The 27,261-nt window shown below is 32.7% G+C and overlaps 1 protein-coding gene across 8 annotated transcripts in view; it reads left to right on the forward strand.

The window, feature by feature from the left end:
* PCDH11X (protocadherin 11 X-linked) overlaps positions 1-27,261 on the forward strand; it is a 666,144-nt gene that overhangs the window by 29,822 nt on the left and 609,061 nt on the right. For 4 of the 8 annotated variants that reach the window (XM_070606660.1, XM_070606661.1, XM_070606662.1 and 1 more), the window contains exons 2-4: positions 1,323-1,475; positions 2,173-2,231; positions 16,895-17,478. In XM_070606660.1, coding sequence (XP_070462761.1) covers positions 2,189-2,231; positions 16,895-17,478 — 627 coding nt within the window. In that variant the 5' untranslated portion in view covers positions 1,323-1,475; positions 2,173-2,188. The remainder of the gene's footprint in view (positions 1-1,322; positions 1,476-2,172; positions 2,232-16,894; positions 17,479-27,261) is intronic. The other 4 variants (XM_070606664.1, XM_070606665.1, XM_070606666.1 and 1 more) reach the window with 1 other exon arrangement.

A 27,261-nucleotide genomic window follows, 5' to 3' on the forward strand; every position in this document is an offset into this window, starting at 1 on the left:
TGGCACTGACATTTTCAGTCACTCAGACTTGAAACGCCTTGAAGTATTCCTTCTTCCTTATCCTCACATTCCAGACTAAACTTCAGACTTTTATCTTGCAGTCTCTTTCCCTTACTTTTTTCCTATACCTTGCAACCACTTATCAGAAACATTTACAGAACTACTTTTTACATGAGCATCTTTCTAATCCCATTTTCCAAAAGTGTTCTCATTCTTTGGTACTTCCACAACACTTTACTCTTTCCTTTGTCACTTAGCCTATTCAATGTATTATTAATCTTGCACAAGTCTTTCTTATCTTCCCCACTATATAAACTTAAGATAGTGTAAAGCTCCTTTATTATATAAACTTAACAGTGTTTCACACAGTGAGGATGGTTAAAAATTGAAGATCAGCTGGATGGATGGATGGAAGAGGATGGAGTATCCTAACAAAACACATTTTCCTTGAGTAAATTTATGCATACCTTAAATTAAATACAGAATATTAACTACCTCTCAACTGTGCTGTCCAATATGGTAGTTACTAGTTACATGTGGCAATTTAAATTGAAACTAAATAAAGTTAAGAATTCATTTTCTCAGTTGCACTAGCCACATTTCCAGTGATTAATAGTCACATGTGGCTACCATATTAAATCATGTAGATAGATACAGAATATTTCCATCATCACAGAAATTTCTACTGGATAGCACTACTCTAGAAAGTTTTGATGGAGAAGTGGATAGGAGAAACATGTCTTTGAAATTCTAGGAAGGTCATAATCATAAAACAACAAAGCATAGGATTCTCATTTCCCACATTAAAAAGTATAATTTACAGTCATTTACAATGTAAACAATTTTCTCCCAAAGAGGAACATTTATAATCAATACCATTCTGATCACATTTTCATTTAATCTATAACTTTTTGCAACACCAATATAAATCAAAATATAAGTAGGTAGTAAATTACCATAATTTCCACATAAATATACATTAAATTCTTTAACAGATCTGACTTAATTAGAATTAAGAGTGCAACAGTGTAGGCTGGCCTTCCAAAATTTTAAAAGCTTCTTCTATTCTAAAGCCTGGAAATACCTCTCCAGCATACCCTACCTCCAAAAGTATTGTGGACTTTTTGTTTTTTAATCCAAGAGAGATCCATAAGATCCTATTGAAATCACAAGCTTTCTATGCCTTCCTTCCCCTTTTCCAAAATCTAAAATTGTGCAAAAATCATTAACCTTTTCTTGATTTGTAGCCATTACAGCAAATTGGAGGATCCTTCCATGTAATGACGGACCTCTGTCATATGTTGTCTACTTGTTGAATTTAGATTTGTGGTTTCTTGAAATCCAACTCGAAGTGTTTGACCTACTACAGGAAAACCCTTTTGTGAGTAAGAAGCATTCCACAGATCACATGCCAGAGAGGTCTTGCCTCAGCTGCTCTCAACTTTATAGTCTTGTGAAGAAGCTGACAAGCTTGGGTGAGACAATGTTTTGCTATCCTCCTTACAGAATTAGAAAGTCCCCTCTAAGATAGTATGAATTAATATCAAGAAGCATTATAGCTAAGATCAGTTTCGTAACTGAAGAAAATTAAATTTAATATGTAGGTAATTATGAATTCTTAGTGATAGAATATGTGATTAATATTCAAGGCATGATCATTTCCCTCAGTTTCAGGAAATAAATATTACTAGCCAGTGGGGCTAAGATCACACCTAGTCCATATATATAGCACATTGAATCTGTGCATTCTACTGTTTCATAAATCTACTGCAGATTCCCAGTTCTATATGTTTGGTTTACAGACCTGTTATAACAGTCCAAGGGGGAAAGCCTGATTAGTGGATATGACATTTTTATGTAAGCTTCCCGTAGCAGACAAATAAGGGTAACAGTGACTTTTCCTCATTTTGAATTCCTAGAATATTTTGTGCTTATATATCAGAGTCGTGAATGATTTGCTGCTTTATCTGTCAGGGAATACAGAATCATTGCATCCCTGAAACTAAAGGGACCTTGGAGGTCCTGCTGTGTAACCTCCCACCTAGACTAGCATTGGGTTAGTGAAGCCCCATCTTTTTAGCGCATCTGTTTTATTCAGGTTCAATTGATTTCATTGTACTGGAGGCAAAGATCTTTTTCTTCCCCTCCCTCTTCTCATCCTCCACCCCACAGCTGATTGCAGAGCACTATGAGGACTGTACGAAAGTGGGTTTTAATTCAGATATTTCAAGGTGAGTCTTATATATGTTAAATACCATAAAAGTCACACTCCCTCTGGGTCTTTTCAGGAGTACAAATTTTATCTGAATTCCCGTTTTTAGTGTTTTAACTTTTCTTTTTCCTTAAAAGATTTGCGTAAAGCTTAAAGTGTTAACAGTCAGAATGGATGGGGGCGGGGAAGGAAGGCCATATTCCAATTTACTGATTGATATCATGTGGGGAGAGATGTAAAACAACAACAAAGATCCCATAAATTATAGTAAATATTTCTCTTCGTGTGGATGAACCACATATGTCATCAATGTGTTATCAATTTCTAGAGAATCAATTCTGAGAAAAGATACAACACTACCACCCTACTGATTGTAACCTATGAAGACTTAAAAGCCCTTTTAGATCATGCAGAGATGTCCTTAGGACCATTAGTTATCCATATACCGATAAATTACAGAAATACCTATTTTCAAGACTAATATTTCTTCTGTGGACTATGAATACCCTGGGTAGAGGGACTGTTCTTCCTTATTTTTGCATTTCCAATGCCTGGTACATATACGTAGAAGGTGCTTAACAAAATATATACAAAACTAGCAAACCAGAGATTCTTCTCATGAATAAATATATGGAATTTCTTGCACTGGTAGGATGATGATTTGATTAAATAAGCTAGTAAACCATCCTCTCAATCTCCATTTAAGTAAATAAAAGTTAAGATTCTATTTAATTAAACAAAATTTGAAATAATGTTCAAAGTGTCATGGGAGGTTTTAATTTTTTCAAAAATCATTGAAGTTTATAGACAGTGATTAACTTCTCTTCCAGTGTAGCCCCTCAACCTTCTCACGGTACTTGTGACATAATAATGCAATATTTTTTATATTTTAAAATAATGTATTTAAGTTCTTTGTTACAAATTCCCATTCTCAGTTTCTCTCTTCCATGTGGCACAAAGAAAGAGTGAAATATGTGCCCCCCTCCCCACATTGCTATAAGAATAAATATCTTAAAAGTTCTCGTCAATGCAAAATTCCTCAGGCACTTTAATCTTTACTTAGGGAAGAAAAGATTTAAACAAGCTTTGTTTACTTTTCATGTTATTATTTTCGCTATTCTCTTCCATTATCTCCACTCCTCCTCTCTCTCGCCCCATCATTTTCTTCAGGTACTCAAGTCCACTCTCAATGGTGCCTAAGACCTCCCAGATCCATCAAATCTCCCCACTCCTTCCCTGTATTTTTCAGTCCCTCAAGTCTGCCATTCATTGAAGTCATTCTAAGTTCCACTACAGTTTCACCAAATTCCTCACTGTCATTTTGAGTTTCTGTAATTTTTCCAAGTCTCTACTCACTCCTTAGTTTCCTCATCTCTATTCACCTCAATTTCTCCCGGTTAGTTTCCGTCCCTCCTTGTCCTGCCTAGACTCGATGAGTACTTCTTATTCTCTTAGCTCATCCCAATCCTCAAAATCATTCCTTGTCTCTTGTTAGTACCCCCAGTCTTTTCAAGTTTCTTCCACAGCCCCTTCCAAATCCTCTGCTCCTCAAAGTTTTTCTAGTGCCTCAGAGTCTTTCCCAAATTATTCAAGCCCCTTACAGATATTGGAACATAGCTCATCACATTATTACTACATTTGCCAACAGCTTGAGTTTACAAACTGCCATGAATAAGACAGTTTGTAGTTTAATCATTGGCAGGTTGATTTAATCTTATTCTTTATTGCTTCTTAACATGCACACAACATTTTAAAGACCTGATATTTGTACCAGGCGTGCTTTCAAAGGAACTTGGGATAGTAGGGCAGAGTTACAAAAAAATTAGGAAGCACAGTCCCTATTTTCTTAGTATCGGTTTATCATTAAGATAGCAAAGCCAAATTAAACCAAGGTAAAAATTTTTATTAAACAAGACATTCAGTTCAAAACAATAATCTGGACACCTTTTAAAGAGTGAAAGAGAAAGAATAGATGAGTAAGGGATGTGCTGCGTGAATGCACATGATACACAACAATTATTAATAAGATTATTTTCCAAATTAAAGTTAAACAAAACTCATTGCTCCAGGACTTTGCCAACTGCCTTCTCCATAGTTGTCATATTTTAACGACAGTTCCCTTAAGCACTTACATTTAACATTATTCTTACTCTTATGCTTATTCGGATATTCCCCATGTGATGTTAATCTGTGAAAGTTTCTTAGAAGAAATGAGTTATGAAATGCCTTGAAGAAGATGATGACCTTGGATGACCAGAGAAGATGTGGAAAATAGTATGGCTAGAGAGTGGATGTTGGCTTGGCTGAAGAGGGGAGGTCATGGATTATATATTAATGAGACAGGCATACGTTAGAAGGAACTAATTAAGGACCTTGAATGCTAAGCCTCAGAGTTTAGAGTCTACAGATTTTAATAGGTAACAGGTAGTTTTTTTGTTTTCAGTTTTGTTGTTGGTGGTTTTTTTTCAGTTATTGTTTATAATGTTTGCAAAATAATATTTATTTTCCAACAACAAAAAAAGAAAAAGCAATCTGTAACAAAAGCACTGGCTGGATAGACAATATACTTGGAAATATTTTGTTTAAAAAAATTTTTCTTCTGAATTAAAAAAAGAGGTGGAGATGCTGTCCTTATGTCCAATCTGACTCACTTTAACAGTGCCTCTTGAAAATTAGCAGCTGTAATTAGTGGAAAATTTTGAAGGTGCAATGTTGTAGTTGTCAGCTATAACAGGTTTTAATTATGTTTTTATTTTAAATTGATCAACTTTACAGAAGTTGAATTTTTATCATCTTCAATACAAAATCATGATGATATATTTTAGTTGGAAATAATATTTCAAAAATCATTTGATTTTGTAAGATGTGTTTGCTTCAGTATTTTCAACACCATGCTGGATTACAGGGCTTCAAGATATCTTACAATTATCCAATTAAAATAACTCCACACTTTCTCTAACTTATACTCCTTCTTAAAAATTTCAAATATTAAGTAAACTCATCATCCAATGAGTCAATATATGTTTCCTATTTCATCAAAGGAATAAATTGGTCACTTTAAGCATTTCAAAACTAATCATAATAATATGGAAAGTTAAATGTCATTGGAATATATCCTTCTTGAAAATATTATCAGGACTTATATATATACATATTTTTTTTTGCTGAGGAAGATTCTCCCTGAGCTAACATCTGCTGCCAATCTTCTTTCTTTTTCCCTGAAGAAGATTAGCCATGAACTAACATTTGTTGCCAATCCTCCTCTTTTTTTGCTTGAGGAAGACTAGCCCTGAGCTAACATTCATGCCAATCTTCTTCCACTTTATATGTGGATCACTGCCACAGCATGACTGACGAATGATATAGGTCTACGCTGGAAACCCAAACCCACAAACCCAGGCTGCTGAAGCAGAGCACAGTGAACTTAACCACTGTGTCACAGGGCCAGCCCCTGTTTTTTTTTTTTTTTTTGTATGTGAGCTGCCACCACAACGAGGCCACTGACAGATGAGTGGTGTAAGTCTGAACCCAGGAACTGAACCCTTGCTGTGGAAACGGAGCATGCCAAACTTAACGACTAGACCACTGGACTGGCCCAAGACATAAAATTTTGAGGGGAAATTTTATTACCAAAATAACCTTGAAAATGGCAAATAGTCATTAAAACACTCTTTTAAAACAATGTTTCCATTCCAAATTATATAACGTTATTTGTTACCAAGCTAGAAACAGCCATAAATCACTACCTACCAAAAACAAAGCATACAGTTTTAAATCAATTAAAATTTTATGAAATATGCAGTTGATGACAATAAGATAATTTGACTTTACATATGGAATGGTGAAGTAAAATTCTCTAAAGCTATAGCATTGCACATAATTGAGATTCATTATGCAAATGATCACAGATTTATGATTAAAGCTTATTTCAATCATAGAATGCTAGAACAAGAAAGGATCTTAGAGATGAACCCCAATGCTCCTTACGTTAATGAGGAAAATAAGGCACAGAGTGATTAAATGACTTGTCCTAAGTGATAGCTACTTAAAGGCAGAGTTAATACTAGAATTCAAGTTCATTTTTTTTCCTATACAGGATTAGACTCATGTATCTGTCATTGTGAGTGCAGGATATACAAACACTGTTATTTATTTTCTTTAGTAACAGCAGCAACAATTATCAACACATACAATAATGTTGTGGTTCCAGGAACTGTTCTAAGTGCTTTATATGTGTTAATTCATTTAGTCTTCACAATAACACTATTGATTATCTCTATTTTTCATTATTATTATTATCTATTATTATCTCTATTTTATATTGAGTCACAGAGAATTTTAAAAACTTGCATAAAGTTACACAACTAGTAAGTGGTGGATTACAGACTCAAAACTAGGCAATCTGTCTCCATGGCTCATGAAACAAAATCTTAAATAAAAATTTCTTTTAATTTCATCTTGCCATGGCAGTTTATAATTGAATATAATATTTTATGACTTTTATTTTTACGTAGTATATAAAAATTTTTATGACTTTGATTTTTAAGTAGGGAAATGAATGATTGTCTCAATTTCCATGTCAAATATTTTCAGCAATAGCTTTAAATGAATGATCTTGCTAGAATGTATGTGAATTCTCAAATGAATGATTTGTCTGAAGTCATCAGTATTGGTCATTAAGACAATTGCAAGAATGAATCTATGTGGAGTCCCTCAGTTTATTCTGTTTATGGAGAAATTTTCATTTATTTTTAAAACTAGAAGGTCAACCCAAAAGTTTATTTAAACAATGTCTATACCAAATGGCTTCTTTTTGCGAGTATGATGGAATTAGCTATCAACAGATTATTTTTTCATATTCTTGATAATGACCATATAAGCAAAATTGATTTTACATTTTCTCATGAATATGACACACAATACAGAAATAAAAGTCTTATTTTCTTTAGCTTGCTTTAGTCTCTGGACTCAATTGCTAGTTTGAAAATAATATTGGGTAAAATCATGCCCTATAAATGAGAGCATATTTCACCATTGACATGTTAACATATTGATCCATGGGAAAGAAGTACAAGTAAATGAAAAACAATTAGAGTGACATTGTATAGCGGATATGGAAAAGGTTAAAAAACAATACCTAATGCACGAAATGCCCATGTAAATCTGCTGTTTTTTGTATAACACAATGAATTCTGAAAATCATCATGTAAGAATTTAAATGAAATTAGAATGTTAGATCTTTGTCAACACATTGCTCTTATTTGTCCATTTTTTAAAAATAGAATTAAAAGACAATAACATTAAAATTGAGAATAGCTGACTCATAAGAAATAGGAATTTTAGGGAAAAAATGGGACTAGGAGCAAGACTGAATATTGCATAGGGAAACTGAAGGATTCCATTTCCATTTCAGTGGCTTTTACTAATGCTTTAACTCACTTTGTCTAAGTTTTTTAAACACTCAGAGCCTTTTATTTATTAAATATTATTTCTTTATTAAAATGTATATATATACATAATACATATGTATGTGTATATATATACATAATACATATATATGTGTGTATATATATATATATATATATATATATATATACATAATACAAAGTCAGCAACGTTTATCAGGACTGTATCCAGCACTGCGTAGAATTTGGAGGTCCAGGGTTAATTCTGCACACCATTAGAAATAGGAGGAAACTTGTAGACTGTAGAAGGCAACGTATATCAGTGCTCTGCCTATATGTTCAGAGAAGGAAGAGAACAATGTGGACCTGGGGACAATAGAGAAAGATTGAGAGTGAAATGATAACTAGATATGTTAGAAAACAGTGGCTTGCATTGCATGGTTCTACATTACAGTTACTTATTTACAGTATGCATGCATTTCTGATATTATAAAGCAAGACAAACTTACACAGTTGTCTATTAGGATATTTGCACTATCCCCTTCAGTTTCCTGTCTGAAGTTCTTGAGTAATTGGTGATTTCTATCATGCATCATATTCTTCATACTATCAGTATAAGGATTCTGATGGTGATAAATCAGGAGAACATGGTGAGTACCCCACACTTCTATTGACCCTACCCAATATACTAAAAACCATCTAATGGGTAGTTGTATTGGTCTATTACCTCTTCATAATTTTAGTGTCTCAGATACAGTACATTTGTTTATATAGCATTTCTCATAGGTTTTATCGAGATCATATAATGTTTTATGAAAATAATTCTATTTTAAGGTACTATTTACTTATAACTATAAAACTGCACATTTTTTTCTCTCAGAGGATCTCAAGCAGTATGAATTCTAATCTGAATTGAGGGGTAATTTGATTGTTTCTCCTTGAATTAACAAGTTACCAATCTCTTAAAAATATTCACTGCCTAATACTTTCAAGATTTAATATTGTAAAATAGTATTAATTCCTAAATGATTCAATAATAAATGTTACTGCATCATTCCATTTTATCCATTTTTGGCCCCTGCCTATGAATTGGGTACCCCAGCCATCATTCCACTTTCCTCGGTGCATGCTCAACTCAAGATTATTTTCCTCTTGCTCTAGATTAGCACACTCCAACACAACTTTCTGTGATGACAGAGATGTTCTATGATCTGCACTGTCCAGTACTGTAGCCCTTAGTCACATTTGCCTGTTGAACACTTGAAATATATCTAGTGCAACTAAGCAATTGAATTTTTTATTTAATTTAATTTTTATAGTTACAGATGACATGGGCTGCAGAACTCCCAATGCTTGTAGTCTAAGTATGACTATAGAGTAGAATAGAGACTTCTTCTTTTGAGGGCATAATCTCCTTTTGCTTATAAATTTTTTTTCTTAACGCCATCTATGACATCAAGTCCTGATACCAAGCAATTTTGTCATGAATCGCTCCGGCCTTTATTTTCCAGTGTTATCAGTGTGTAGGAAGAATTAATGCAGCATGTGATCGCAATTTCCTAGAGTGAGTGACAGTTACAGCAAGTGTGAAATAGTTCTAGTTGTGATAGCTCATTCTTTAATCTCCATTAGAGAGTTGAATATCTTTGAAAAGGAAAAAAAATAAAATATTTCAGTATTTCTAATATTTCTTGGAATAATAAGAAAATTTGAGGACAATATTATACACTTATCATCTATATAGAAATTCTAATTTACCCAAAATGGGAAAATGGGCCATTTTTCACCTATTACATACTCCATTTCAAGTTGAAATCATCACAGTGCAAGTTCTAATTCTAAAATCCAAAAATTTGCAGGGCCGGCCCAGTGGCCGAGTGGTTAAGTTCCCACGCTCTGCTGCAAGTAGCCCAGTGTTTCGTCGGTTTGAATCCTGAGCGTGGACATGGCACTGCTCATCAAGCCACGCTGAGGCGGCCTCCCACGTGCCACAACTAGAAGGACCCACAACTAAGAATATAAAACTATGTACTGGGGGTCTTTGGGGAGAAAAAGGAAAAAAAAATTAAAAACAATCTCAAAAATTTGGGGGGAAGTAAAGTAACGTAAATAATTTGAGCCTCTAATAAAAAGAATGATATCTTTATTTTCTTTTTTGGTGAACTGCTTTTCAAAACCAGTGTGAACTCTAATTTTCAGAAAACAAATTTGTTTTTCTGCAAACCTTCATAAATAAGTAAAGTTCAAATTATGTTTTTTATAAGCAGTGCAATAGCTAAATTAATACAAATAACAATGATTGCAAATGCCTAAATAAAGATATCTTTTTGGCCTCCATATGCATTAGTGTGAGACACCGTGAAAGTAGTGTACATTCGGACTGCCTTAATAGAGAGTGACCCTGACCACACCACTTCAATTTCAACTACTGTTTGATATAATGGCATTTCAATTGGCATTTTTCATTGAAACTGTCTGTGCACATGTACACAAAGACATGCACTCACAGTGAAAAACGAAGATGATTATTTTAAACATAAAAATGAAATATCTCATGGATATTCCACAATTAGGATTTGGCTAGCATTTGCTAGTCCAAATAACAAAACTGTATCCAACTCTGTGGAACTTGTATATTCTTTTCTTTCCTTTTTTTTTTGGTGAGGAAGATTTTCTCTGAGTTAACATCTGTTGCCAATCTTCCTCTTGTTTTGCTTGAGGAAGATTAGCCCTGAGCTAACACCTCTTCCTCTGTTTTGTATGTGGGACGCCTCCACAGTGTGGCTGAGTGGAGTAGGTCCGTGCCCAGGATCTGAACCCACAAACCCAGACTGCCAAAGTGGAGCACGTGGAAATTCAACCACTCAACCACAGGGCTGGCCCCTGGAACTTGTATATTCTTGATTTCCCATTTGGCAGTTACTAAAAGCCATTTTGATGTTAATGGACAGCTTAATTTATAAAAAGGTAGCATAAATTCTTCTTCCAATATGCTAGTCTATTACTGTGTAGACAGAAGACTGTCTCTTTAATTGTAGTGAGAAAGAAGAGTATGGTGAATGAGGGCTAACGATGAAAAGAATCACTTTTAATTCTTTTAGAAACCTAAGTAGGATTTGTGGTAATCCAAAGTGGGAAACATGATAAAAAGAAAAAGCAATTTTAAATAAGAACAATCTATAAATATTTTGAAAAAGTACAGAATTAGTTAATTAATATAAATAGTTTGTTTACTTATAGTTGGGAAAAATGCTTGCCTATGAACAACTTACAGTAATTTGTAAAGAAATACCCACAAGAGAAGATGGGGCTTGAAATGTACTCAGAAAAATGTACATCTTCAAATAAAACAAAATGCACAAAGTAATGAACACTCCAAGTTGTATATCACTCCTATTGTTTCTTGCCAGTCCCTGTAGTAATATGATCTTTAAAACAAAGTTCAAAACAAAAAAATTGGAAACCCAAAAATTCAATAAACATTTCTTTTTGTTTCCAGAGATAATTTATTAAGGTTTTGTTTTGATCCACCCTGCCCTATCCCCATATAGATTATGGAATAATCTATATTTCCGTTCATTGGGATCGTGTTATAGACATAGTTTAGTGTTTTGATTTTTCCCCATCCACTTGTAAGAGACATTTGCTACTTTTGTATTTGGCCTCCATTCTTTTTTTGTGTTGTAAAGAACAACTCTTCTGTCAGCAATTGGAATTCTGCTGGGTTTTTTTTTTTTTTATTGAGGTGACATTGGTTTGTAACATTATATAAATTTCAGGTGTACATCATTATATTTCAACTTCTGTATAGACTACATTTTGTTCACCACAAAAAGTCTAGTTGCCATCCATCACCATTCACCATACACATGTGCGTTTTCACTCCTTTCTCCCTCCTTTCTCCAGCCTTCCCCTCTGGTAAACACCAATCTACTCTCTGTATCTATATGTTTGTTATTGTTTGTTTGTCTTCCACACATGAGTGAAATAATATGGTATTTGGCTTTTGCCGCCTAACTTATTTCACTTAGCATAATATCCTCTAGGTCCATCCATGTTGTTGCAAATGGCAAGATTTCTTCTTTATGGCTGAATAGTATTCCATTGTATATATATATCACATCTTCTTTATCCATTCATCCACTGATGGGAACTTGGGTTGTTTCTGGGTCTTGGCAATTGTGAATAATGCTACAATGAACATAAGGGTGCATATATATTTTCAAATTAGTATTTTCATATTCTTTGGATAAATACCCAGAAGTGGAATATATGGATCATATCATAGTTCTATTTCTAATTTTTTGAGGAAGCTCCATACTCTTTTCCATAGAGGTTGCACCAGTTTACATTACCACCAGCAGGATATGAGTGTTCCCTTTTTTCCACTGTGATTTTTATTTCGTATCAGCTCAAAACCCAAACAAGCTGGATGACAAATTAAAAATGAAAACATTGATGAATAAATGGATAGAAAAACAGTTGAACCATAAATGATTCATATACAGGCCATCTTTTGATACATTTAATTTAGGGTATAAAAATAATTATGCAGAATTTTGGCTTTAAAAATTAATTAGCATTTATGAGTTAAACGCTGCTTCTTGTCTGTTCTTAATTTGTACAATAAATCCATATTCTAGGTTCAGTTTGGTTTTCATGAAGGAATCATGGCTATAACAGATACGTTTCAAATATGTTTACTAATAGCTCATACAAACACAAATGATATATGTTAATATTTCTACTATTTTTCCTTTTTCTTTCTTCTAAGTTAATAACAAGAAAATGTGTTGTTAATTTAACAATATCCCTCAAACCTGTAGTAAGTTATTATTTCAACTTTCTCTTAACTCATTTTAATTCCAAATATAAATGTAATACTATCATTCAAACTTCAATTTGGGCATTCAAAAACACCTTGCTAAATTTGAGAAGTCCTAATTTTAGAGAAGCTCTGTTGGGTCCTATTTCAATATTACCGGTATACTTGAAAGTGTGAAAAATGGGCAGTAAAAACTGAATGCTTTTATGTGTAAAAACCTACATAATACCTAAAAATATAGCTCTTCAAAAACAGAAATTTAGATATAAAAGTCACCTTCCATAAAAATATTTTTTAAATTGAAATAACTGTATAGATCAATAATATTGTATAGTGTAGTTTTCTACTCTGAATGCAAATGAATTATTTCAAATACGTACCAAATTTATCAGTATACTTTTCTATTTAGTTTAGCAGTGCATGAGCACTGTGCTAAATACATATAAGTGCTTAAGAAATGTTTATTGACGACCGTATATGACAAACCCACCCATACACAAAAAGATGTTCAACATCGCTAATCATTAGGGAAATGAAAATCAAAACCACAATGAGATATCACTTCACGTCCATCAGAATGGCTATCATTAAAAAGATAAGAAATAACAAGTCTTGGAGAGGTTGTGGAGAAAAGGGACTCATACACTCATGGTGGGAATGCAAACTGGTGCAGTAACAATGAAAAACAGTATGGAGACTCCTCAAAAAATTAAAAATAGAACTATCATATGATCCAGGTATTCTGCTTCTGGGTATTTACCTGAAGAACGTGAAAACACTAATTTGAAAAGATATATGCGCCCCTGTGCTTATTGCACCATTCATATATACCACATAGTTGTTATAATCATATAAAATTTCAGAGTTGCTTATTGTTTCTGCTTTTGCTTTCTCTGATTGTCATGATTCTGTCCCTTTAACTATGACTGTTGCCTACCCAGCCACTATGTATTGCCTAAAGAAAACATCGCTTAAATAGTACCAGCACTACTGAAATTTGTAGAAAATTTTAATTCTTTGTGTCTGCTTTCATTGTGCTTCTCCTATCAATTTCCAAACTAACCTTAGATTATAGTAGGAGTGGAATGTGAGAGAAAAGTAAAGAAATTTAAAGTTATATTATCATTTGTTTATGAGAGAGAAAATTAGATCCAAGTAAAGGTATGTGTTTAGTAATATTTTCCTTACTTATCTGAGTTAAATTCATCATGCTTCCATAAAACTAAGCAGTGACTCCTCATATCCGTATTTAGTAGCTAATTTCCTGAATTGGTCATTTAAAGAATTAAACTCAGTTTTTTAAAGGAAAATATTTTTAATTTTAAAGATAAACATACATTTTCAAGTGATAAATGTAGGGTTTGGAATCAAAATCTGGAGATTGAGGTTATTCAATCATGCGTGTTTACATCCAGAAAGAGGCAGAGTTGACTTTGATATACATTGGTTAAACACTGAATTAAAAACATTGTGGCTGTGTGGTGATGGACTGTAATTAGTTTTTGGGTGGTGAACATGATGTAATCTACCCAGAACTTGAAATATATTACGCTGTACATCTGAAAGCTGTATAATGTTATAATCCAATGTGACTGCAGTAAAAAAACCCAAACACTGTGGCGTATTTATATTATCAAGTATAAAGTCTGTGACGGCAGGGATTTTTGTCTATTTTGTTCACTGATTATTCTAAGTGGCTAGACCAGTGCCTGGCATATAAAAATTGCTTAATAAACATTTTTTAATAAGTGACTAAACCTTCACGAAACTAATTACTACCTAAAGGGTTAATGTTCTTTCTAGGTTTGCAATTTGTATATTTGCTTACGTTTTAGAAAGGGCATTGTCTTTTTTCTCCCCATTTTTTTCCCTGGTTTTTAAAACTTTGAAAAGAATTGCAAGTGATGAAATACATTTTAAAATATTTTATTTGGTGATCTTATTAAGCTGGAGTAGAACAGATTTAGAATGGATTGGGAGAGAGGGACTGCTTGGAATTAGGTCAGTTTCTTAATTCTTCCTCTCGTGTAGAGATATTGCAACATGTATGCAATGTTTTTAAAAATGGTCTGTAGTATTCTTCTGCCAGTTGTAATAATGTGTAATACCTAAGGGTAAAATAAGAATCGGGTAGTAGTTTTAATTCCAATTGTCACTGTCCTATTTTTATTTTTGCTTATGTTTGCATGATATTTATAATCACACACATAGACATTCAATTCTTTTAGATGTCCTAGATTCACAATGTATGAGACACACCTATATGTATGCATATTAACTTATAGTAAGTATAAATGAGGTATTTTATTCTCACCTTCATAAATGAGTATAAGGTCAGTAATTCACAGGGGAATGAATCTTGAGGTTTCTATATTATGTAATCCCAATGCTCATCACTGAGCAAATGATGCTAAAAATACCACAGGCAATGGTCTTTTTGTGTTGTTTACTAGGACAGAGAATGTCTTCAGCATTAACATTACTCACTATTATGCTTAAAATGTTTTATAAATGGCATCAACTGCTCAACACAGGAAAGTGGTTGGACCCATACTATATAATTTTTAAATTCTGTAATAAGAATTTATAAAATGAGATGTTTCAAGTTTCTCTAGTTGATTTCTAGTTGGTTCTATTCATGACTTAAACTATCTCAATTGTTGCAACAAATGCATATATTCTAATACTGATTGCGGATAGGGCAGTTTCTTTTTCTCCACTTTGTGTCTTCCGACCTGTCCATATGCACATTTTTTAAAAATGCAGATGCACAGCTATTGGTGGTAAAATTATTTAATATGATACATTTTTGGGCATAATCAGACTATAATATCCATAGAAAGTTCTTTATATCATTTCATGAGTCTTCCTGTTTTCAGAACCGTTGCCAAAATTTTGTTAATGTTATTGATTCCCAGTAAATATTGGGAGCTTCTTTAACTAGATACCCATGTGCATTGATAGATTTCTGTAAGGTATTTTTAAATGACCATCTGTCAACTGATCTTTAAAACTTCTGAATGCATTGATAGTTGCATTAATCCTATTTAATTATAAAAATATATCATCTGATAGGGTTTAGTGCAGTGTGACACAAATTTTGTTTTGGGTTTATATGACATATTACCTACAAATAACATTCAGAAGCACATTCAAGTGTTCCATGACACTAGATATTAAAATACATTTAATATACCAAATTGAGATTATCTCAAACAAATCAAATTGAGAATCAATAAAGGAAATTGACAAACATTTTGCAAATTATAAAGAAATCAAAATTCCTTATTGAATTTTATCAGAACTGGAGAACTGACATAATTTGACAGATTTAAGTCAGTGAAAAATAGTAAGCAAGAGGGGAAAAAAGCAGCCAGAGAGACTATTTTTTGACTCACTGCTTTAATTCAGTAAAGTGTTTTTAAATGCCTTTCTTATTTTTAAACCCTAATCAGGCTGCTCCTTGTAGTTGAGTAATTCTTATGTCAGTTTGTAGATGTGAAAAGCCGTTTTCATATAGGTTACTCTCTGCGATCTATAAACATAAATTCTCAGAGTTGTGATGTCTTCTGGTCCAGTTCTTCCATTGAATGTTTGGATGTTGCTTACCAGATCATAAACATGTAGATTTAAACTGGTGATCCAGCTCCTATATCAGCACCTCCAAAGATAGAATTCACTATCTCCTGAAAACCATTTCTTTCTCAGTCTGTTTAATATGCAGTTGTTTATGTGTATCTGCAGGTTGCCTCCCTGACTCTTATACCTATTCTTGTTTCTCTCATCCAAAGAAAGAAAATTTTAATCTCCTTTTCACTTACAGCTCTTCCCATGTTTAAGCATTTGTCACATCAACCCCTTTCCTCGCTCAAAGGACTTTTCTTCTTTAATCCAAACGTACTGAATCCCTCATATGTCATGATTCTGTTTTCCTTTTATCTAGATGGAATTTACTTTTTGATGCCCAGAAATGAACACATTGAACATTGCATAAAACATTCATTACCAATAGAAGAATTGCATTTGAAAGCCATATTATAACAAATAATAATGATCATATTCTTGTGATTGGTAACAAATATCCCTTTACTTTTCCCTAACTACTAAATTAAATGTTTTTTTAAATTTTTATTACCTTTACTTATCTTGGTTTATTATAATATTGTCTTTCATATCTTTTATCAATGGTGAACACTTTTATAAATACTCTGGGTCTCTTAATTACTGTAGGTAGCTTGTTTAACTTACCTTTCATCTTAAGGTAAAAAGGCATAATATCAGATTCAAAAATCTGTCATTGGTTTATTTATCAGTGTTGATTGTGCTAATGATTTTCATTTACTGATCTTAATTTAAAACTGAGCATTTAGTTAACATACATTTAATCATTGGCTTCAATAATTTCTTATTCTCTCTCTTTCTTTTTTTTTCCTTACTTTTTTTCTTTGACAGTTTTCTGTGCGTTGATACAGAGAACCGTCACAATCGTGCCTGGTATGGACTTGTTGTCCGGGACGTATATATTTGCGGTCCTGTTAGCATGCGTCGTGTTTCAGTCTGGCGCCCAGGAGAAGAACTACACCGTCCGAGAAGAAATGCCAGAAAACGTCCTGATAGGCGACTTGCTGAAAGACCTCAACTTGTCGCTAATACCAGACAAGTCCTTAACATCTCCTATGCAGTTCAAGTTAGTGTACAAGACTGGGGATGTGCCACTGATTCGAATCGAAGAGGGTACTGGTGAGATCTTCACTACTGGAGCTCGCATTGATCGTGAGAAATTATGTGCCGGTATCTTGGTGGAGGCTCGATGCTTTTATGAAGTGGAGGTTGCCGTTTTGCCGGATGAAATATTTAGACTGGTTAAGATACGTTTTCTGATAGAAGACATAAATGATAATGCACCATTATTCCCAGCAACGGTTATCAACATATCAATTCCAGAGAACTCGGCTATAAACTCTCGATATGCTCTCCCAGCGGCCATTGATCCTGACATAGGAATAAACGGAGTTCAAAACTACCAACTAATTAAGGTGCGTTTTAAAAACACTTTGTTAAAGATAGCTCATTTTTTAAAGACAAAAAAAAAGGATCTTAGTGTACTTCAAGTTTTGGGTAAGCCTTCACCTCAATTTTTCAAAGTTTAAGCAAAGCATAGTGGAGAAAATTTATTAACGCAATTTGCAATTGCATGGTGTTTATGAATCTTCGTTTTATGTTTATTCATTTTCAAGCAGTTGTTTGTGTTTCCCTTAACAATCTATTATACAGGTCAGACAAGGAGCTCAGCCCTGCTACTGACCAATCGATGACCTACTCAATATCTTCCTTTTAATCTGTCTAGTCGTGACTCCCCTGCAAACTTGACGTAAACAAGCAAATCTAACCATTAAGGATGAACTCACAAATCTATCACTTTTTCTCAGTGATTATTTTAGATAGAAAGCTTTATCTTGCCATTTGAAAAGATGCCGAGGAAATTTATTTTGGAGATGAATAGAATATTTTTATTACTAGTATTTCCACACTTATATGCAATAATAACTAATATTTTTCACAATGATTTCAAGTCAAGGCAGTATCTTCAAGCTTCTCTTGAGTCATCAAAATGAGATTAAATTTTAGCCAATATGCTGTTAATGTTAAGTATTTTCATTTTGTTCCTATTCTTTGAAAACACAGAACATTCACTTACTGTAAAGGGTAAGTAAGCTTTTTAGCCAAAAAGTTTCAGTCAATCTGAAGAACCTATGTTGGCTTGATGTTGGTCTTGGGGTGGGGAAGGCAGAGGTAAGAATAGATGGAATATTTGGTTGTCTTCCAAATACGTGCAGAGAGACCACTTTTATCAAGTGAATGGACAATTCTTTTTAATTACCTATATAGTAGATAAAATAGTAGAAAACTCACATTTGGGTCTGTGAAATAGCTTAATGCACTTGAATGATCTCGGACAATGTGTAAAGGAACAAATGTGCAGGTTTAATGTAGATATAGCAAAGGAATTTTCAAAGGTTTATAGTCATTTTCTGACTATTCACTGCCAGATTATGATTAACACGATGACCAATGTTAAAAAATATTCAAAGAATACATAAATACGACATTTTGATGTGTGCCATCTGATGGTTTTGGCCTGGAGGATGTGTAATAGTGGAGAACTGCTCAGCTGATGCCAATATGTTGTGGAGATATATTTGTTTATAAATGCATTCAGAAATTGAAGGCTACAGATCTCTTGAGTGAATTCAAGTGAAATGCAGACTTGTGTGTGAGTATAAGGAGTGAAAACAGAAAAAGAAGGGATAGCTGATTTATAAATGAGAATTTTTAGGTAAGGTCCTTGAAGTGGTATCTCCTTCTCTGATGAAATAGAAAAATATGCAAGAGTCAGAAAGCTATGGATCACAATTGTGTGCTTATCACTGCCTAGACATGCCACCTCCAGCTTAAGCTTTCTAAACCTTCAGTTTCTTTAATCATAATATGAGGATGATGATATAAATGTCACAGAAGCAAAACTGAGAAGAGTAAGCACTAAATAGAGAGTAGATACACCTGTGTAGAAGACTTCTGGAGATGCTTTAAAATATTTGACTCTATAGAAATGTGAGGCTTATCACTTTAAATAGGAAGCTGTGTAGTAGATAGAGTGGATACCATCTCAAAAAAACTCTGTAATAGAACTTTCTGCAATGACAGAAATTCCATGGTCTGCATTATTCAATATGGTAGCTACTGGCCACATGTTGCTTTTTAGTACTTGGAATGTGGTTCATGTAACCAAGGAACTGAATTTTTAATTTTATTTAATCTTAATTTTAATAGCCACATGTAGTTAGAGGCTATGATATTGGACAGCACAGCCTAAACAAAGAAAAACAGTTTATTTGGAAAATAAAAATTGGCAAGTAAAATCAAAATGGGACCCTACCAAATTTAAATCAGGTATTAGTAATAGAGTCTCTCCACCCAACCATCCTGAAAAATGTGTTGTTTTGAAATGCAGTGCTTTACTCAAAGAATGATTTTGTCATGTCTCCCTCAGGGCAGCTTAATGAACTTCCAAGGAATTTCTAATTTGTCTTGAAAACTGCTTAACAAATTCAAATAAAGAAAATAAACCTACTGGCATAATTTTAGCCTTGTTAAAATATGTTTTCATTTGAATTTTTTGAAAGATTGTCAGCAAATGACAGAAAGGCTCACTAGGTGTTCTTAGATGAGTCTTAGAAATAGATATGCTCTAAAATTTCATTCTGCTTTGGAATGTGTGATAAACCAAAAGTGAACTATATGATGTACCTAAAGTACTGGGGCATTTGTATGGCCCCATGGATAAATAGTGTCCTGACTGCTTGTTAAAAATAATGAGTATGGAACACAAAGCTTAGCCCTGGGCATGCAGAGGGCCATGGCATGGGTGACATTAACTGAGTGCGCTTTGACTTACAAAAGGGTCCTGTCAAGAAAGTGTTCTGTATGCTGGGGGGATAGGGAGGTTAAATAAAAAGAAAGAAAAAAACACGTTGTGATTCATCCATAAACTTTAATAAATGTTACAATTTGAAAGTAAGTAATCCAACCATAATAATTGATTTTAAAAGACCCTCTGTCTTGCAGAATAGGATGAGAATTTAATTAAATATTAATTTTTCTATTTTTGTTGAATAGACAAGGCTAGCAAAATCATAGCTTATCCTAAATAGGGAAATATAAAATTTATATGAAAAGTTTGATAGCAAAGAGAGAGAAGGGGGAGACATAGAGAAAAATTCTAGGGAAAAATAGGTCAATTTATACATGAAGGGACCCTGCTATTGACAATTCTGTATTAATTAACTGAAAATAAAGGCAATGGTGGAAAAGATTAATTAAATGTATCAAAAATGTATATAATATAAAGTAACATAAGCCAAAATTAGCATATTTATATTCAAAACTTTTACATATAAATAATTTAATTTCTGCATTTTTGTGATATTAAATACGCTTTGGCACAAACAAAGCATTATTATTCTACATTTTAAATATTTGGAAAAAGCACTTCAGAGTAACTATTTTGCTTGTCATCATATGACTAGTAAATGATAGAAATGGGAACCAGAATAAGGTCTTCTGACTCTTAGACTTGATTGACAGACACACAGACAGACAGATAGATAACTTTGAGGGAGGGGATCACAGTAAGTTCATGATATAAGAAGATGGAAGAAAAAGGAAAACAAGAAAGAAGAAGAAAAAGGAGAAAGTGAGGAATGAAAGGATTAAGTGATTGCCAAGTGATTCTGCTTAGTACAAAGAAAATTATGTTAAAATTATCTATGTGACTTTGACAAGGTTAATTTTCAACTTTGTAAGAGATTTGGTTATTTTCTAAAGAAAGAAAGATTTGTCTATAAAAGTTTGTGATATTGGTTGCCGCTTAAAAAAATATTCAGAAGTGAAATCTCTTTTCCTTATTTTCCAAATAAGGTCATGCTATAATGAGAATTTCCTGTGGTATTTTGATATAATTTCCCTTAATTTTGACTACCTGTGCCAAAGATTTATAACTATATGTATCTATATACCCATATATGTGTATGTATACCGTTTCGTATATATTATTAATATATCATTTTGTTAACATTATTAAATAATATATGTAAAAATATATTATTATACATTATATTTGGTATATAGTGTACACTGTTCACTATCTGCATTTATCATCTATCTAGTATATATATATAGATATAAATACAGATATAGATATAAATACAGATATAGGTATAGATATAGATATAGATATACTGCCCAGCCCTTGCAGTATTTGAGAGTTATTGGCCAGGAGTAGGAAATTACAATATCTCTTTAACTTTCACTCAATTATGCTGATGGCCTGTTATTTATAAGGCTTTTTTAAATATTCTAAGTCTTGTTGACAGGGAAGCCAATATTTTCACAAATAGAAATATACTTCAAACACCCACTCTGACTCACTGTATGAATATAAACCACAGGGACCTACTTCTTCCCATGGTTGGAACTCAGGGGAAATTAGTTTGTGTAATGATGTTACATGTGTCTTCATTTTCTGCTTCAGATTTCCATCTTCCCTCACATATATCAGCAGTAATATTTCTATACTAGCCCAGTGACAATGTGTTGATTGGTTCCCTTGAGGCAGGCATGACGATGTTTCAAAGGTTGACAGCTTGTGCTGACAGAGCGTGAAAATCAAGTTTTTCTCACATTGGTGATCCTAGTCAAAGCCCTCACCCATTTTTGCCCATCCCATAAAGCATCCTCATCTTTTCCATCAGTTTCAAAAGAAAGTTGAATCTTGGGCAGAGTCTTATCCCATAAGCAGGATTTTAGGCCCTTGTTTATATTTTATTTAAAACAAGATATATTTAGTCTTCACTTTTAAAACTAAATGAGAATGAAAATCTTCCTTGCTGATCAAGAGCTTGGATTTAGGAAACAAACGTTAGAGTTAGATTTGTTTTGAAGTCTGGGATTAGAAAATCCAAATTGTGAAAATCTCATCTACCATTAGATTTAGTAATCTTGAATCAAATTGCCAAGAATGAAGCTTCGAATAATATATTGTGGACACAAAGAGCAAGAAAACTTTATTGCTCTGAAGGAATTAATATTTCTTTATCTGTGTAACCATAGCTCAAAGTGGTGTGTGTAGTATCAGGAGTGCATCAGGATACATTAATGCCCCTTACGGGCAGAATATGCTATAACAATGTGCTTAACTGTTTTAAAAAGCATAGTTGCCTCTACAGGGCTCAGAAAAGTTTGAATATAGTGATTTTCTCATTTTTTCAACTATAAAATGAAGTTGTACTTAGAAGTTTAAGCCTTCCAGCTTTAAGATAACTTGATTTTATATTCTCTGAATTCTGTGATGTGCAGATTCACATTTTTTATCTGTGCTAAAAAGCGAAAGAGATGACGATCAAATGCTAATGACTATTAGGTCTCTGAAAGCTGGGGGTTATTATCAAAGTATACCTCCAGTGGGGAAAAATGACAACGTAAAACTCATTCTCTTCATAAATGGATCTTTATTAATGCTGTCAGGTGTTATTAAAATGAAAGTATGATACTAATAGGATTAAGTAATTTTTGACTTCATTACTATTATCAGTGTCCTGGTTAATATCTATACTCCACTAATGTCTTTCATTAAATGCACCTGTTATTAATAGTCCCACATGGAACACATATATGTAGGACATTTTAGATAGCACAATTCTAGAATTTGTAAATTGAGACTCTGAAGAGCAAATGTGTTCCCAATTTTACTAAAGAACAAATGTGATTAATTTACTTATATCCTACCCCTTGACCTGATAATACCAACTAAGTATAAGAAATACTGCTAAATTTTATGATGATGATTATTAGGTGCAGACTTGTTGATCCATTATTCCATTGTTCACTGTATCTAAATAAAAACCAGTTAGATGCTTAATTTTGTGCCTGCCAATGGGCATGACTTAAAATCTAATATAAATATATATTTATACAAGACAAAATTATTTGGCAGAGAAATCTTTGATAAAAACACGAGGTTTGGTTATACAGATCTACTTGGCTTCTGTAATTCTGATCAATGCTAATAATCTAAGATAACAAATATCCCAATGTCGGCGGTTTGTTCGGCATAAATTATTCTTTTTGTCTACACCACTTTATATTGACTATATAACAACACTGTGTGCTGTGCATGCCCTTTTAATGAACTGAAGTATGATCTTTCATTCAATCTTAGACAAAAAAATTGATGGATTTGTAAAGTTTTTGTATCAGAGATGATGACTTCTTGTTCAGAGGTGATGATAAAAGCAACAAGGTCATTTTGCAGGAAACTTTCTGATTCTGTTTTAATTTGATCTATAAAATAATGTATATAGCTTTATGCTTTTATCAAGCCTTATGCTTTATGCTTTTATGTAAATTTGAACCAGTTGTTGAAGAAATTATTCTTTATCAAAAAATGTAAAATGCACATGAAAAATAGCTCTCACTTCAAAATCTAATATTACAGAAATTTAATATTCTCCCTCTACATTTATCAGTTATAGTCATCTTCATAAAATCAATAAAAAATGTGAATAATTAAATGATTCAATAGCATAATAGATCATATAAAAATGCTTTGACCACAAATTAAATTTTAGTATATTTTTGTTGAAGTTTCTTTTAGGTTCTGAATGCCAGTAGAAATTACCAGAGGAAGGAAAGTATTAAGTTCAATTTAATTATCAAACACAGAGCTTAATTTTATTATTTTTGAAATGCTCCCTTCTGTCTTTTGCTTGCAGAAGTTATTATATCTCCTCCAACATGTAATTATGTGTTTTATCCATAAAAAGTTCAATATTCATTACTAGAGAGCTCAGTGCATCAAAATAGAATATCCACATGTGCACTCACACAAATGTGTGCCTTTTAGCAACTCAAACAATAAAACTATAGCTGTCCATATATTTTTCATTTGCTGTGAAATGTAAGATTACCAGTCGTAAGAAACCTATGGCTTTATAAAAATACATTGAAAGAATGTTTAGTAGTATTATATTTTAATTGCTATATGTAGACATCTCTATACTTGCAGGTAAACCAAGAAAAGTACATAATACAACGTTATATAGTAGGAAATACAAATAAAAAACCTTTGGAAATAGTAATTTTAAACTTTGTTTCATAAAACAAAGAATTTCAAAAGTTGAATGTGATGCAATGAGGTTTTGGAGTATTTAACCTAAGTTACATTTGTTCTCGAGATCTCATTGCATCAGGAATTTTACTTTATGGAGGATATTCTCATGAACATTTCTCATCTTTTCTGCTTGTTTTGAATGTAGAAGTCCATTATTTTAAGCTTCTCCAGTAGAATGAAGTAAAGCTGTAAAGAATAGAAAGCTGTTCTACTAAATATTGCCTTAGTTTTAAAAGTAATTGGCTGCTAACTAATATCTTAGTCTAATTCAAGTTATCTAAATTTAGCATAAACTTAATGAGTGCCCAATATACAAAGTCTAGAGGGATAAAAATACGTTTGAAAAACAGTCACTGTCCCCGAGGAGCTTAATAACAGGCATTATAGTGACTATATTTTTACACTGATGATAGTAAGGAGGAAGACGTATTTATTATACTAAAATAACATTTTATCTTGAAATAGTCATTACGGCATTAAGAACATGGAATTATTTTAGGTCTTCACCATTTCAGAAAAGTTAAAGTTTCCAAATCTACTTTTAGTAGATTTTCACCCAGTATCTTCATTAATTTATGATATTTTATATTTTATCAGATTTTCAATTATGGCAGCGATATTTTTTGCCAATGTTTATCTGCAAAACAGTTTTGAGACTGGAAATACAACCTTTTTGATAAAAACGGTAATTCTTGTGCTAGTGATGGTAATTACATGAGTCTTTCTATTATCTTAATTCTCAGACTTGTTATCTATGATTCCAATTCCTCTCCTATATAATGGAGAAAGTTAAAATTATCTTTATCTAACAGGCAAGAATATTATAAAAATTAATTAAATAAGAAAAATATATAAAATTTGCTGAGTGCCTTGAAGAAAAGTGTTCTATAAACAGCAGTCATTGGTTTTGCTCTATATTTTAAGATTAATTATAGTCCCCCCAAATTGTTCTAAAATTATGCCTTTATACTCTTTGAAAGGCTTATTTTACTACGTAAACTTATTTCTCCTACATATTTTATATATATATGTATACAAAAAAAAATATGATAGCATTAGTCTCTTGCTTAATCAATGCCACTGGCTCCACATTTATTTCTGGACCTAGTTCGATTTAAAACAAACTTCCACTTACCTTCTTTGGTCTTTCTCTTGAATCAAATGTCTCCTTCTCTTCATTTGTCTTTGCCTCCTACTGGCCCTCCATATGACTATGATAAGTGCTAATGTGAATGCTTTCTCATATACAGCTTCTGCCATCTGGAATTGCTTTATTTACATCTCATTCATATGCCATTGGAAAAAATAAAATTTCCTCTTTTGTCTTTTCTTTTTTCACGCTGAAAACTTTATTTTCCTATTTCTTTTCTTGTAAGTCAATCACAATTGTCTTTTTGCAATGTGTTCTGTAGGAGAGAGATGTAATAACAAATGTGAATTTTTATTTTTAACCATTCTAAATTAAATAAGTTTTAAATATAATTTTTTCAAGCAGGGGATTTGCTAGAACTAGCGTTTCATGGATGCTAGTATGTTTTCATGGTTTGTGAGGAGGCCAAGATATTCTCTGAGGACAAGAGTTTGCTTAGAAGCATCCATTTAAAATGGCTTGGGAAGGGACAAGGAGAGCTTTGCTGTTGGTAACGAAAATACTAAAGTAAATGGTTAACAGAAGAACAAAGTGATGCTCTAAACAATCCAGGGATGCATAAATTTTAAAAACACATTTTAATGGATTATAAATAAAGAAGTACAAAACTTTATAGATTACTTTTAGTTGAACATTGCGCTTTATTTAAGCCACTGAATGATTACATGGATGAATATGAAAATGCATATAGCTATCAAAAAGCTAGAAAATATAATCATGTTTAGTTACAAACTAATGAATATTCAATTAACTCCTAGATATTCAATTGCCTTCAATAAATAAATATAAAATGAAGGCTACCTACGTTGGTTGAATACCCAAAAAGATTCTGATGTTGAGTATTATATTCTCTACTTCATTTATTGGTGACACACTGCTTTTTCTCTGAGGACTCAGATTTTGAGTGTTTCAGGAGGCATTTACACCTTTTAATTTTACTGTGAGGAAAGTGTTTCTTAAAAGATCAGCTACATGTAGCCATACCATTTCCTTCAATATCATATCACCCACTCAAATACATCCTTATCCTAGATTCCAAATCCAGTCTAGAACTCTGTAAATTGAAGAAGTAGCAATGACCATAATTTTTAAGCCTTTGAAAACCATTGTATTGATTTGGGAACGTATCTTTAACTAGAAGTACTCACGGGGCTGGAAAAGTGAAAATTTCCTCTTTGGGGATGGTATACAAGGTACTTGGAACATTGTTGGCTGGCTTCTATATAGGCTAAACTAGTTTATCCGTCTATAGCTTTTAAGATTCTAGACATTTCTCTGAAATCTATTTTCTCCAAAAATCCCACCATGAGTTTTCAGGCATATTTAGGTGCCTGGAGTTTTCCTTTGTCCGTCAAAGGATGCTTAAGATCAAATACAAAACTGGTATAATGAAAGGATTTTTATAAAGCTAGAGGTGTCACATAGAAAACTAGTTTATGTGGAAAATAACCAGATTAATAAAACTGAAGTTTTAATCTCTTAGAAATCTGATTTTTTATTATTTATCTAATAGATATAGACTTCTTGAGCTATACTTGTCTACACCAATATAATTATACTGTGGCAAGTTTAAATAACTTAAAATTTTTCTCCTCTTGTTTTGTGAATGTTTTCTAAATAGTAATCTCATTTTAACTGTGTCTGGCCTTCTATAATCTAGACTGTTAAAGGTTTGCGGCAAAAAATTGACTCCTGTCTGAGATAATGCTCTGCATACCCTACAAAATAGTGGCTGGCCTTATTTGGATATTGATGAATGTAAAAATAGCATTTTACCAAATAACCTCCTGCTATTACCAGACAACTGGAATTTGGTAAAGCAATTATTTCTGTTTCCTTTTGTCTTCCTTCTTAAGGCATGATGTCTTAATTAGATTAGATACAGCTGTAAGAAAATGTAAACTATTGTTTTGTATAACCTCAAGAGTTATTCCAAAGTAT

This window comes from Equus przewalskii, chromosome X, assembly GCF_037783145.1.
Source record: "Equus przewalskii isolate Varuska chromosome X, EquPr2, whole genome shotgun sequence".
NCBI lineage: Eukaryota > Metazoa > Chordata > Mammalia > Perissodactyla > Equidae > Equus > Equus przewalskii.